This window comes from Eleginops maclovinus, chromosome 2, assembly GCF_036324505.1.
Source record: "Eleginops maclovinus isolate JMC-PN-2008 ecotype Puerto Natales chromosome 2, JC_Emac_rtc_rv5, whole genome shotgun sequence".
NCBI lineage: Eukaryota > Metazoa > Chordata > Actinopteri > Perciformes > Eleginopidae > Eleginops > Eleginops maclovinus.
In genome coordinates, this window is record NC_086350.1 from 18,883,529 (window position 1) to 18,896,021 (window position 12,493).

At 41.2% G+C, this 12,493-nt stretch overlaps 1 protein-coding gene across 3 annotated transcripts in view; it reads left to right on the plus strand.

Moving 5' to 3' along the window:
* The window catches only part of srgap1a (SLIT-ROBO Rho GTPase activating protein 1a), an 80,436-nt gene that overhangs the window by 56,993 nt on the left and 10,950 nt on the right, over positions 1-12,493 (plus strand). For 2 of the 3 annotated variants that reach the window (XM_063897991.1, XM_063897974.1), the window contains exons 11-18: positions 535-562; positions 1,966-2,071; positions 4,049-4,109; positions 4,884-4,961; positions 5,081-5,215; positions 7,429-7,534; positions 7,714-7,938; positions 9,771-9,850. In XM_063897991.1, coding sequence (XP_063754061.1) covers positions 535-562; positions 1,966-2,071; positions 4,049-4,109; positions 4,884-4,961; positions 5,081-5,215; positions 7,429-7,534; positions 7,714-7,938; positions 9,771-9,850 — 819 coding nt within the window. Of the gene's footprint in view, positions 1-534; positions 563-1,965; positions 2,072-2,718; positions 2,753-4,048; positions 4,110-4,883; positions 4,962-5,080; positions 5,216-7,428; positions 7,535-7,713; positions 7,939-9,770; positions 9,851-12,493 lie in introns of all 3 variants that reach the window. The other variant, XM_063897982.1, reaches the window with a different exon arrangement.

The following is a 12,493-nucleotide window of genomic DNA, read 5'->3' on the forward strand; positions in this document are numbered from 1 at the left end:
TACAGAATGAGTCACTCAGAAACACAGACAGGTCAGATCCTGTTCACAGGAACAGATGGCCGCACAAACGAAACCTCTTCTGTTCTCCAAAACCATTTGGAAGCTATTTCGCGCTTAATCTTTGCTTGTCCACACGTGTAGTAATATTTGAATGATTGTAAACTGTGTGCCTGATGGATGTTTTTACTGGATTGTAACTAATGTGTTACCTGTTTTTCTGTGCTATGAGCTGTGTGTGTGTGTGTGTGTGTGTGTGTGTGTGTGTGTGTGTGTGTGTGTGTGTGTGTGTGTGTGTGTGTGTGTGTGTGTGTGTGTGTGTGTGTGTGTGTGTGTGTGTGTGTGTGTGTGTGTGTGTGTGTGTGTGTGTGTGTGTGTGTGTGTGCCATTCAATAGGCCAGCGGTTGCGGACAGATGGCAGCCTTCAAATGCTTCACTAGCCGAGTGCACCGCAGGGACCTCAAAGACAGGTCCTGGCATGTCCTCACATCTAACTTCAACTCACATCTCTTCTCTTTTCTCTCTCTTCACCCGCAGGCCACAGAGCCGACTACATGACCACAAGGTAAAGTACACCCACGCTTCAGGACAGCAGCGTATTTAACACACACATCCAGTGCACTTTTCTTTCAGCAGTGACAGAGACATTTGTGCCGTGTTGCAGCTCATCAGGGCGCGGACAGGTTGCCTCAGGACATTCTCATAGGAAGTCCTCTGTGACCATGACAGCAAAGGAGTCTAGTTCTGAGCACTGAGCAGATGTGCTGCCCTCCATGTTTTTAAGCCCAACCTGTTTATGTCTAAAAGGGTGACTTTACTTTCCTTTTTCTACCTGTAAAAGAATGGGAGGTAGTAAAATAGAGAATGTTTAACCTAATAAGTAGGGGAAATCATTTGCATATAATAAAGAAAGAGTTGGATTCAAAAAACCAAGAAAAAAGGGAATAGGATATGTCTTTTGGGACTTTGTTCAACTTGGCCATCTTTGAAATCCCATCATTTATGTTCAAACGTGGAGATTGCTTATTTATACTCTACTATTACTATACCTATTATTGTAATTAGGTTGCTTTGTAATTTTCTACAGGTTAATAATTTTATTTAGGCCGAATATTTCAGTGACATTTAGCTTTTAACCACATTTCTTTGTTTCCCAATAGTGGTGTTGAATAAGTTATGAAGCTTGAATTGTAATTTGCCTTGAGAGTATAACAAGGTCAAATCCATCAATGGGAACACTTTGTTGCTTCATATAAAACACAAGATTCTGAGACCCTACCTTGAGTTCTGCGATAGACATTTTTTACGATTTGCTAGAGAGAGAACAATAAATTGAGAAAAATGATTGGCAGACGACTGACAGTGGCAGCCCTGCGCTTAGGTGGAGATTATCACCATTAGTTCCGAACAAGAAAAGTGCTGGGGTGGTTTGCCTAACGATACTATTGTATTCACATGGCAAAGTGTTTATCTTTTGTGTTTGCATGATAATATATTTGAAATACCTTGGGGCTTTTCGAGCAGAATAATTCAGAATAGGGCATTGTGATTTTAGCAGTCCCAAGTCCCACATTTTTAATTCTCAGTCAGACTGGTCACAAGAAGCCAAATTGCATTAAATCACAAGCCAAGCCACACACACACACACAGACACACACACAGGAAATCCCCTGCAGGCCCTGCCATGAGGTGGATGCTGACACATACGATGCTCGCAGCGGGTCGGATATTTCACTGGCCTGTGATATCTAGAGGAAGAAAAGACAGGATTATAAAGAAAAAGCAAAATCATGGCTTTCACTGGTTTCTAAAACATAACCTTATTCACCTGCCAATCGTCTTAAGTCGAAGAGTTTTAAATATAAGTCAGCCTCAACTTTAGTTTTTGGAAGATATTGAAGGATAAATGAACAACACTAGAAAAAAGCTGCATTGTTTACTTTTTCTAACACACTCTTTGTATTCTAGACATCCCAATGGGCAGTTCAGAACCCACACCGGCACCCGGCGGGCTAGACCCCGCTCTGTTTTTAATGTTAGGTTATTTAATGGCAATTTGGAGTCATTTATCAAGGTACTGATTACCAATCTGCCTGCCCGACGTTGTTCCTCCTCCTATCTATTTTCTGTCTTGCTCTGGCTCACTGACCACTTTGGTGGGTTCCCCCAAAGCATCATAGCTTACATAGATCTTCCAACAAAAACAAACAATTCTGGATTCAGGAAACCTCCCTCATGGGTCAGTGAGCTCTGGTGTCAGACCTGTGAGGTTGTCTCTGATAGATTTGGAGGGCTGCAGGAGGAGAGGAATGGCAGTCTGAGGGATAAGTGTTTGTCTCCGTCAGCTCCCCTGACTCGCTGCTGACCTGGCATCACTGCGCTGCTGACCTGGCATCACTGCGCTGCTCTGCCAAAGATATTATTTCCTCCCGAGGCAGAGCAGAGGCCAGTGAGAACAACAGGACAACTGGCAGTCAGGGAGCAGATGCAAGACTGATAAGGTGCACTGCCTCCCTCCTCGGGCCTCTTCTCTGCCTCTCATAGGTGGCCGCATCCGGTCCTGCCTGTCCACTTCTTATTGTTTCCTTTTGGGTGTGATGCCAGCACAGAGGGGACTGAGGGTGCGCTCTTAGAAAAAGCTTTGGTGGGCAGCTGCTGTGGTCCTAATCTGGGTCTTGCTTTTTCTCTCTCTTTCTGTTTCTCCGCAACATTTTTCTATAGCCGTGGACGAAGGAACTCACACGCTCGACATCAGGTAGACACCTTGAAGCATCTTGGGGAGCCCATGCTGCTTTCCTGCGCTGATTTCCTTCATCTGTCCTGCTCTAACACCATTTTCACATCTAATTGTGTTTTTCTATATCTTGTATACATAACCTGACATCTGTGAGAAGGCTGAGACAGACTGAAGTGAAGGATATATCCTTAACGGGACACCAAAATTAAAAATGTATAGATAGATGTTTGATTTCTTTCCCTTTAAACTGATTTTGCTGGAAATCTTAGTTTCAATTGTGTTTCCCAGCATGAACCACTTTCCAAAATCAGTACTGAATCAATGTGATATACAACAGTCATCCCCAGTCTCACATACCCAAAGAGATAGTATTACATAATCCTGCTGCACCAGACCTGTTGCTCAGCCCTCTCTGGCCATTCTAACAATAGATAGTTTTGATTTTGGCATGGTCGCTGTGTCGGGACCGTGTGTTTACCCCTGAGGACTGTAAACAGATCCACTGTATCATTAAAAGCATGTACTGAGTCCCTGTCCAGTACTGAGCCATGGGATCAGCTGGCACCACAGCAGAACAGTCAGCGCTTAAGCAGTGAGAGGAGAGTGTTTTCCCTGAAGGAGACGACGCTGCTCCTCTCATCTCGCCACTCCTGCCCCGAGCTCCAGATTGAGTGTGTGGCTCTTTAGATAAGCTTTCCTCACTTTAAACACAGGGTGCACTTGATTGCTAGAATAACAAAACACATGGCATATTTAGCAACACTAAAGGCCAGATGAAATGTGTTTACATCAAGTTTGTTGTAGATTATCTGATCTTTTTATGTCAGTGAGTTATTAAGGGGGACTGGGCATTAACAAATAGCTGGGAAAGTCAACTCAATCTGTCTCAGTAAGATCATGAAAAAGTGACCCCCCCCCCTTTGTATATAAATACCGCCTTCACTAACTCTGGGTGTGCATGTTTAAATACTCTTAAAATCACATTAACCAGTTTCTTCAGAGCCCGACCGATATTTCAACAAATTGATATTATCTGTATATTTACTGATTAATGTTAAGCATTATATTACTTAACCTTTTTATGTTTATGCTTTTAAAAAAAAAAAGTACATGTAGAACTCTTTGTTTGTGTCGATATACGTTGATATATCTACCAAATTGTACTTGATTTACTTATATTTCTCAATTCTTGATCTTGATAACATCTCAAACGCCAGTTGTATCTGTCGGGCTCTAGCTGTTGTACATGTAGTACAAACAGAAAATTATACATGATCTGACAACTGGGTGTTTTTGTTCACTTTGCCTACATAGGACTCTGGACAAGCTATCCCCCGCGTGGTTGAAAGCTGTATTCGCTGCATTAATTTGTATGGTAAGTTGGATGTTGTGTTTAAACAATTTTTTCGCGGCAGTTATGCAACTATAACTTGATGACATTATTTATGGATTCTTCTCATAAACCAGCATATTCATTTCCAAATCTGTGTGACTTTGGTTCAAAGGGACTTCATGTGAATCACATGCATTAATTGCTTGGGTGTGTACATAGATTTTTCATGTTGGGGCTCCACTGTGTTCAGTCATGGGAAAATGCAGATTCCATTCTGTTTACAGCGGCCGCAGGCTTTTTACACCCAGTCTCTCAAACGTACCATGAGACAAACAGACAGACAGCTGAGCCTGGCACAAGTGATGCAATACAATATTATTTTCCAGCTAAATTTAAAAAGATACTCAAGAAAAATGGAAACTCTAAGCATTAAATATGTGACAGAAGAGAGATTTCAGGGTTTTAATGCACTTGATCTTATAAAGCGAAGTAATGACGTACAAATCTCAAAGTGACAAACGGCCGACTAATCATGCTTCCTCGTCACCCTTGACCCTTCCACTTATTAAGTCCTAATCCCAGCTGGAGGACACTTGAGTAAAGCTTGATTGCAGCGTCCCTGACTCATTAATTATCTTTAATTAGAAAAGTGAGGGGGCTTAACAGGGAGGATGTGCTTTTTAGGTCCAACTAAAGTAAGCTTTATTTGCTGAGTGAGGGTCTCTTTCTCTTTTTGAGTACACTTATGTTCACATTTAGTATCTGTTGTGTACACTCCGCCGTCGTTACCGTCTGTCCCTGTTTATTTCTGTTCAGGCCTTCAACATCAAGGAATATTCCGTGTATCTGGATCCCATCTGGAAGTCAATGACATCAAGAACTCGTTTGAAAGAGGTACAAACAAATTATTACACAATCCATTGACCATATTTAGCCAATTGTAATTTTGTTATATTTCACACAAAGTCATGTGCATTCTTAATAATTTAGGATATCGTTTGTCTGTGTCTTAGGAAACGACCCGCTGGCGGACGATGATAATAATCATGACATCAACTCGGTGGCTGGCGTTCTCAAACTTTACTTCCGTGGTCTGGAGAACCCTCTTTTCCCAAAAGAGAGGTTCAATGATCTGCTGTCTTGCATCAGTAAGAACAAACACACTTTTGCTTTGTATCAGACATGTAGTTTATCTTCTGAGGGCATCTCTTTGTAATGATCTTGCCTTAACAACTGTTATACCGTTTTTACCAATTGGTAAATTAAATTAATACTAATTAATAATAACCACTTCTGAATCTGGCTGTCAAATTAACTTACAGTTTACAGCACAGATGTGAAGAAAACATACCATAAAAGTGTTTCTGGGCACTATTTTGAGTCTTTTCCTTTTTTAAAATACACACTCCCCCTAACACTACGTTTTATTCCCCATAAAGGTGGCCCTTTTAAACATAACCGTAAACATAAAACTACAGTTATTTCCAACAATTTCCTATCATCAAGCTGAAGGAATAAAGAGTGCATATTCTCTGTTGGTTAATATTTGATATATCTATTATTTTAACGAATAATGCTTGCTTATATTCCTGGATATGTTTTACTTACTGGTTAGCACTGTATATAGTCTTTTATTTATTTTAGCTTTCACTGTGATGGTGGTATAGGTAGTAATGTTATTAGCTAGCATCGTAAGCATAATGCCCGCTGTCTTAAGTATGTTGTCAGCAGAATTGCTCGAACTTCTCCTTCTCTTTGGCACTTTGTCTTATTACAACTCTGTGATATTTGGTCGAGTACTGAGAAGGAAATTATCCATCGTTTGTGGCATAAAGCTGGCCAAGCTTCCAGATCGCAGTGGAATGTTAAATGTCTGCAGCACTGAACTGAGTTTGAATCCAGAGCTGAATCTACACTGAGGTTGACACAAGAATAGTCCCAGTCATTTTGCTGTGAGTCACTTCCAAGATAAGTCAGCTCTTTGTGTGGCCTTTTTTGATCTTTAAAGACATTAGGGCTTTAGGCGCTTTTGAAGAACAATTGTTCATGCATAAAGTCACATGGGCGAAGTATGTGCTGTAATGCCTCGTGCAGCTTTGTGAAGGCCCCGTGTGTGCTTTTATGTTCATGCAGGCTTTAGTGTACTCACAAGTGTGCAAAGTGTTTCCTGGGTGTATTTTTACACAACATGAATGATGGGGATTCCTTGTTTACATTCCCCAGCTCAACATGCCAGTGATTGCAGTGTGGGCAGAACACCCGACGGGCTTCATATTAAAAACTCTCTGCTTATTCCATGTGAAGCAGCTCAGACCAGCTCCAAGATCGTTTTTCCCTTTAACCACTCTCAGTTTTTTTTCTCTAACACAGCAGCATACTGCAGCAACTCATCTTCTTCCTTTGGGACTAAGCAGCAGGGATGTTTCACGTGGGTGTTCTTGCATGCGTGTTTCCAGGTTGATGTATAAGCGTACGCTGGAGTAGATCTCTGAATAGGATCATCTGAAGTGCTCAGGAACCTTGCAGAATCCTAGTTATGGATTCATGAAAAATGAAATACATCACAAGTACCTCAGAAGCTCAAATCCCAGATGGCACAAAGTGGCTGGAGGGTGACAGAGCTATTTTTAGCACCTAGCAGAGCACCAGCCCAGCCAAATAAAATAGGCTCCTTAAAGTGCCACAGCAGAACAAATGAGATAGTAATGAAAGACATAAAGCTTCACAGTCAACCTTATTGATAAAGGGGAAGGATTAAACATGCTTTACTTTTGTTTTAAATGTACAATTTGTTCCTGTAATAATTGTGTTTTAGAAAAATAAATGTCTTTGTTGGGAGGATTAGTGAAGAATAGAGAACAAAATTATTTTAAAAGATACTGAGATACTGTTTTCATCTAGAGCAGGAATAAAAACTTGGCATCCCTGTCATCAGGTGCAAACGAAAAACATGACTTCCTCCTTCTTTTCCTCTTCCTTCTTCCTCTTCCTTTTGGTGTCAGCAGTGAAACACTGGCTGAGATGAAGGTCACTACAGAGTTGATACGTTTCCTGTGGCCTCTACACACACACACACACACACACACACACACACACACACACACACACACACACACACACACACACACACACACACACACACACACACTATTTATATCAGCTACAATGTTTTGTTTTGTTAATATGCTCAGACATTGTGTGGTAAGAATGAACACCTGGACATCTTCGGGTAGATGATGTGGTGCGTTTGAATTGTAGCTAAGGCAAATGGATGGAAAAAGAGGCCTTTATTCATTCACTAATATGTTCTACTTATATTACTGTGCTGACATTACTGACCCTTCTTTTGTTGCTTCTCTAGGAATAGAGAGCCTGTACGAGAGATCGCTGTACATCCGTAAGATCCTCCTGACCATTCCCAGATCAGTCCTCATCGTCATGCGCTACCTCTTCGCCTTCCTCAACCAGTAAGTTTATGGACACTTACCAGTAAAGCCATTCTTTACTTCATTTCATAAGGATTGCCTTATAAGGATTGCCTGAAATACTTTCCGCAGTGCTAGTTTCCTCTCAATCAATCCTAACTTGGTCTCCTTGTCCCCATCTATCCTTTCCTACCTCCTTGCATCCACCATCCTCTCTCCAGCCTGTCCCAGTATAGTGATGAGAACATGATGGACCCGTACAACCTGGCCATATGTTTCGGACCCACGCTCATGCCCACACCAGAAACCCAGGACCAGGTCTCCTGCCAGGCCCACGTCAACGAGATCGTCAAGACCATCATCATCCACCATGAGACCATCTTTCCAGATGCCAAAGAACTGGAGGGGCCACTCTATGAGAAGTGTATGGCTGGAGGAGACTATTGGTGAGGAATGATGCATTTAGCTGGTATTGCTATTCATTAAAGGCACTGTAGGAAACAATAAACATGTTTTAATTGCTTTTTGTTCCACAATTTTTAGTGGATTTGAGCATTTGACCTTAATATTTCAACTGAGATCTTCCCAACAGCCTGTGAACTTACATCTATGTAGAAGGCCTGGGGTGGTTTTGCTGGGGATATTCTAAGAATGTATTTAACAGTGTGTTGCTAACTTAGCATAATACTGTATTGAGTTGGAAACATCAGCTAATTCAACACCATGTGGTGGACTGGCTGTTGAATTGGTTAGCTTGGTATTTTCTAACCTACTTTATCTTAACAAGGCAGCCAATGCCAGATCCATGTGGTGTAGCTTGGTTGCAGCTAGCTGGCTAACCTTAGCTTGCTCGACTACTAATGTTATCACTAGCAAGTAGCTTCTGAGTGGAAACACTACTAGGTTAGCTTTTTTAATTACTTTACCAGCTAAGTTGATCTATGATACTAACTTATGTAATATGACAAAGGGGGTTGATTTTAGCTTTCTTAGCTTTCTGTGACATAAGCTAAGGATAACCAGCTAGCTAAAACGTGGCTAGGGTCCAAATATATGATGTTGGTTGCTTTATAATGTTATAGGAATTTGCAAAAGGTAAGCTAGTCAGTATTACGGAGTCATGGTTCTCATCAACTTCTAATCCCTGAGCTACAAAGCACACACTGTCGCTACTAGGGCCTGTTGTCACCACTGTATGAACGTCAAGTTGTAGGTTATCCAGGATTAAAAGAGAAGGAAAGCATTCTGATGAGATCAGTTCCTGCAGCTGCACAGATTTCCTAAACAAACATGTAGAGTCAGACAGAGGCTGGTGATTTTCTTATTCCATTTCTTTCCTTGAATGGAACAAGGCACGCAGCCACACTTCCTTCATTAGATGCTCACACATCAAGCAGGTATGCTTTGGCTGACAACTCAGCATCTGTGTCAGTAGTATGTCAGCGGAGATAATAGGAGTAATTACGCTCACCAATGATGTGTGGTTAAGAACATAACATGGTATGGCATATTTCAGTGCCAACTATAGGTCATGGACTATTTTGTAGGTGAGACGGGCTAAAACAATCAATTTATTTTCCCCAAGATGCAGGGAAAAATAATAATCTGACTGGGAAATTATTACTTTGGGAATTGTAGCACATACTGGGGTCAAACAGAGATGAGTCAAACCTGAGGCTAAATCTGTAAGCAGTGCTTTTCACTTGTTTTTTATCCATCTCTTTTTCTCCTGTTTTGATGCCCCCTCTTACCACAGGCTGACAGGGATTTAGCTAGAGCTTATCACCCTTCTCAGCACGTCCATGTTCACCCCGCAAGACACATGAAGCCCCTGGGAGATTTGTTTTCTTGGCTGCTTCCCTTTTCTTGTAGAAGAGGAGGTTGCTGGTGACATATTAGCATGGTTGGAGACACTCTGCTTCTGGCAGGGGTAATCTGTGTGTGTGGCATTACCAGCCAGCTCTCACAGCACGATGCCATAAGCTCACCATTTACAAAAAAAGAGGCCCAACCACAGATAAAGGATTTTTGCCACTTATAGAAAAATGAATGCTATTTAATACTTCCTGTTGGTCTTAATGATTATCTTAAACTGTCATCTTTCACTGAAATTAAATGTGATAGTTGGGATTCAGGAAAAATCTTATGTTAAAAGTGAATAAGAAGATATGGTGTCTTCAAACAACCTTAAGGCCCTGTGTCTGTTTTGAAACTGTCCCTTAATCCCTGCGCTGCCTTGGCTGTGACTCTGACAGTTTGTATGTGGTCCCCCCCACAGTGAAAGCCCCTACAGTGAGCACGGAGCCCTGGAGGAAGTAGAAAATGAGGGAGGGACAGAAACACACACCAGCGAGGACGGTGAGTAACAAAAATATCTGTATGCATGTCGTACAACACACTTACTTCAATGATGTATGTAATTTGGTCATTTTAAGCCGTTGTTTTCCATCCTTATTATGATCAGTATCTTCTACCAGTATCTAATGAACTTCACTACCATGCCTGAACACTCACTTACTCAGTGAGATTCCTAAATCCATATAAACCTTTCCCCTGTCGTTTGTCTTCTGAGGGTTGAATCCAGCAGCTAATCCTGCCTTTCAGTCTGTTAAATCCAGTGTTGGGAACGTTACTTTAAAAAAGTAATTAGTTATAGTTACTCACTACTTGTTCCAAAAAGTAACTGAGTTAGTAACTGAATTACTCTAGAAATAAAAGTAACTTGTTACCACAGAAAGTAACTATTTGCTTTATTGGGCCACTAGCTTTGTAGATGCGTGTGTCGCTGTGAGATGCTTCATTAAATTAGAGTTGCTTACAACGGATGTCCACAAAGTCTTCCCTCCTGGACATAATGTACACTTTACATGTGTGTGTGTGTGTGTGTGTGTGTGTGTGTGTGTGTGTCACTCGCGTACTAGCCTGTGTGTAAAAACACTGGCTCCGATTGGCTACCATGAAACATGACTCTGCCTTAGCCAATCATAATCGCTTATCTCGTTGCTAACCCACCCAGTCTCCTCACTAGCAGTTTGTGTGAACGCACCCCAAGCCTCGGGTGACAACAGGCTACGGGTAGTTCATTCAGTCAATTCATAGTAATGCAGCGCATTTAACGTTCAGTAACGATAACGGCGTTGTAACGACGGAAACAGTTATTAGTTAGATTACCCCGTTACTGAAAAAATAACGGTGTTACCCAACACTGGTTAAATGCATGATCCTTGAAGGGCCAGGGAACTGGGCTCACAGTGATGGACAGCTATTCCCTCGGAGCCTTTGGACACCAGGGTAGTCAACACCAGCTAGACCCCTTTTGGGAGAGGTGCTTTGTTTTCTTAGGGTCACATTATTGGGTTGTATGTTCAACTACCTTGGTTTTTGTAAAAGAATAGCAAATGTATGGAATGTCAAAAGGGCAGGTTTAAAATAACTTTCCAAATTATATACATCTGTATTTTCTATTCATTTAACTACATTTCCATGTCCAAGAGAAATATGATGAAAAAGAAAACACTGCCAGGCTCATGTAGTTGCGTGATACTTGCATTTGTTTCAGTGAAATTATTATAAGTCGGTTCAATCTGAATCAAATGATGAGTGAGTTAGTTGAACCAACTATATCAGCTGGGGTCACTCACTGCTGTGAAAAAGCAGAAAAAGACAATAAAGCTGCAGCTATGACAAGACTATCAAAGCTTCATATCTTAGAAGCACACTTCCCCTAAACCTGTTTCCATGGTAACAAGTGCCCAAATCCTGTCTCATTTCACGCCTCAAGATGATTTTTAGGGGCTCCCTGTCACCACACGTCATCAGGCTCCATTGACGGAGTATGGAAATCTGGCGGATCTGATCTCATTACATCAGCTGTTCATCGCTGCTCCCAAATTAAAGTCATCAATTGAATGTCCTTTATGAATAAAAAGGACATCTGATTAGAGAAGGAAACTTCTCTCTCTGATTCCCACTGTTAAACAGATAGCAGCTATCAACTCTTTGAGTAATTAATAGAAGATTATGTTTTCCAGAAATCCCTTGCTACCATGGTTTTGTTCCAAAAGCTTCTCTAAGGCAGACAGGGAGGATGTTCTCACTGACTCCAGTCCCTCCCTAAGGAGTCTTGAACTGTGGTCAAGTTATTGTCGTCAGTTATTTTTAAATCCCCATGACCTCATTTGGATTTCAGACACACAAGGAAACCTCTTTTCCTTGTTTGTTTACCAGCAGTTGACACAGAAATAGTCTCCTCTCAAGGCTCAAAAAGTGTTTGCCCTCTTTGCCCTTAAAGTAAGTGGACGCAAGACGGACAGACAGGGGCGTTAAAGTATTCCACACTGGCAAAATGATTTACACAGAGAATACACAGAAATAAACGCTAAGTGAGTGTTACTTTGTAGAGGTAAATGTAGATGATATAGATGGTGTCAGAATAAAGCTTAGCCTCAGTATGTGCCTCTCACATATAACAATTATGGGCCTTTAAATTGCCATGAAGAATTGTACAGACATTTATGGTTCCCAGAGGATTAAACCTAGAGACTTTAATCATCTCCTAATTTTTTCCTTAAGCTCCACCATAAGGTCAAATTTTTCCTGTGATATTTTGCACATAATAAAGATTGTGTGAGGTCAGCTGCTTTATAAGACTTAGTGCCAGTTTTTGCCTCTCATTTAATACCATTACAGGCCTTTAATTTGCAACGCAAGTTTGTACAGACATTCATGGTCCTCAGAGGATGATACCTACATAATTATGAGACAGCTTCACTTTAACTTCAAGCGCTACCATAAGGTCAAAATGTTCACTTCACTAGTTATTTGACACACACATTCATGTCCCCCTCAACATTGACTGTAACAACATTGGCTATTCTTTTAATTTCACATAGCGACAATATCTTGTCAAATTCCATCAGCCTCTGCTTCACTTAATTTATTGGGCTTACTGTCAAATGTAAGCATGCTAACATGCTAAACTATGTATGGATGAACATTATA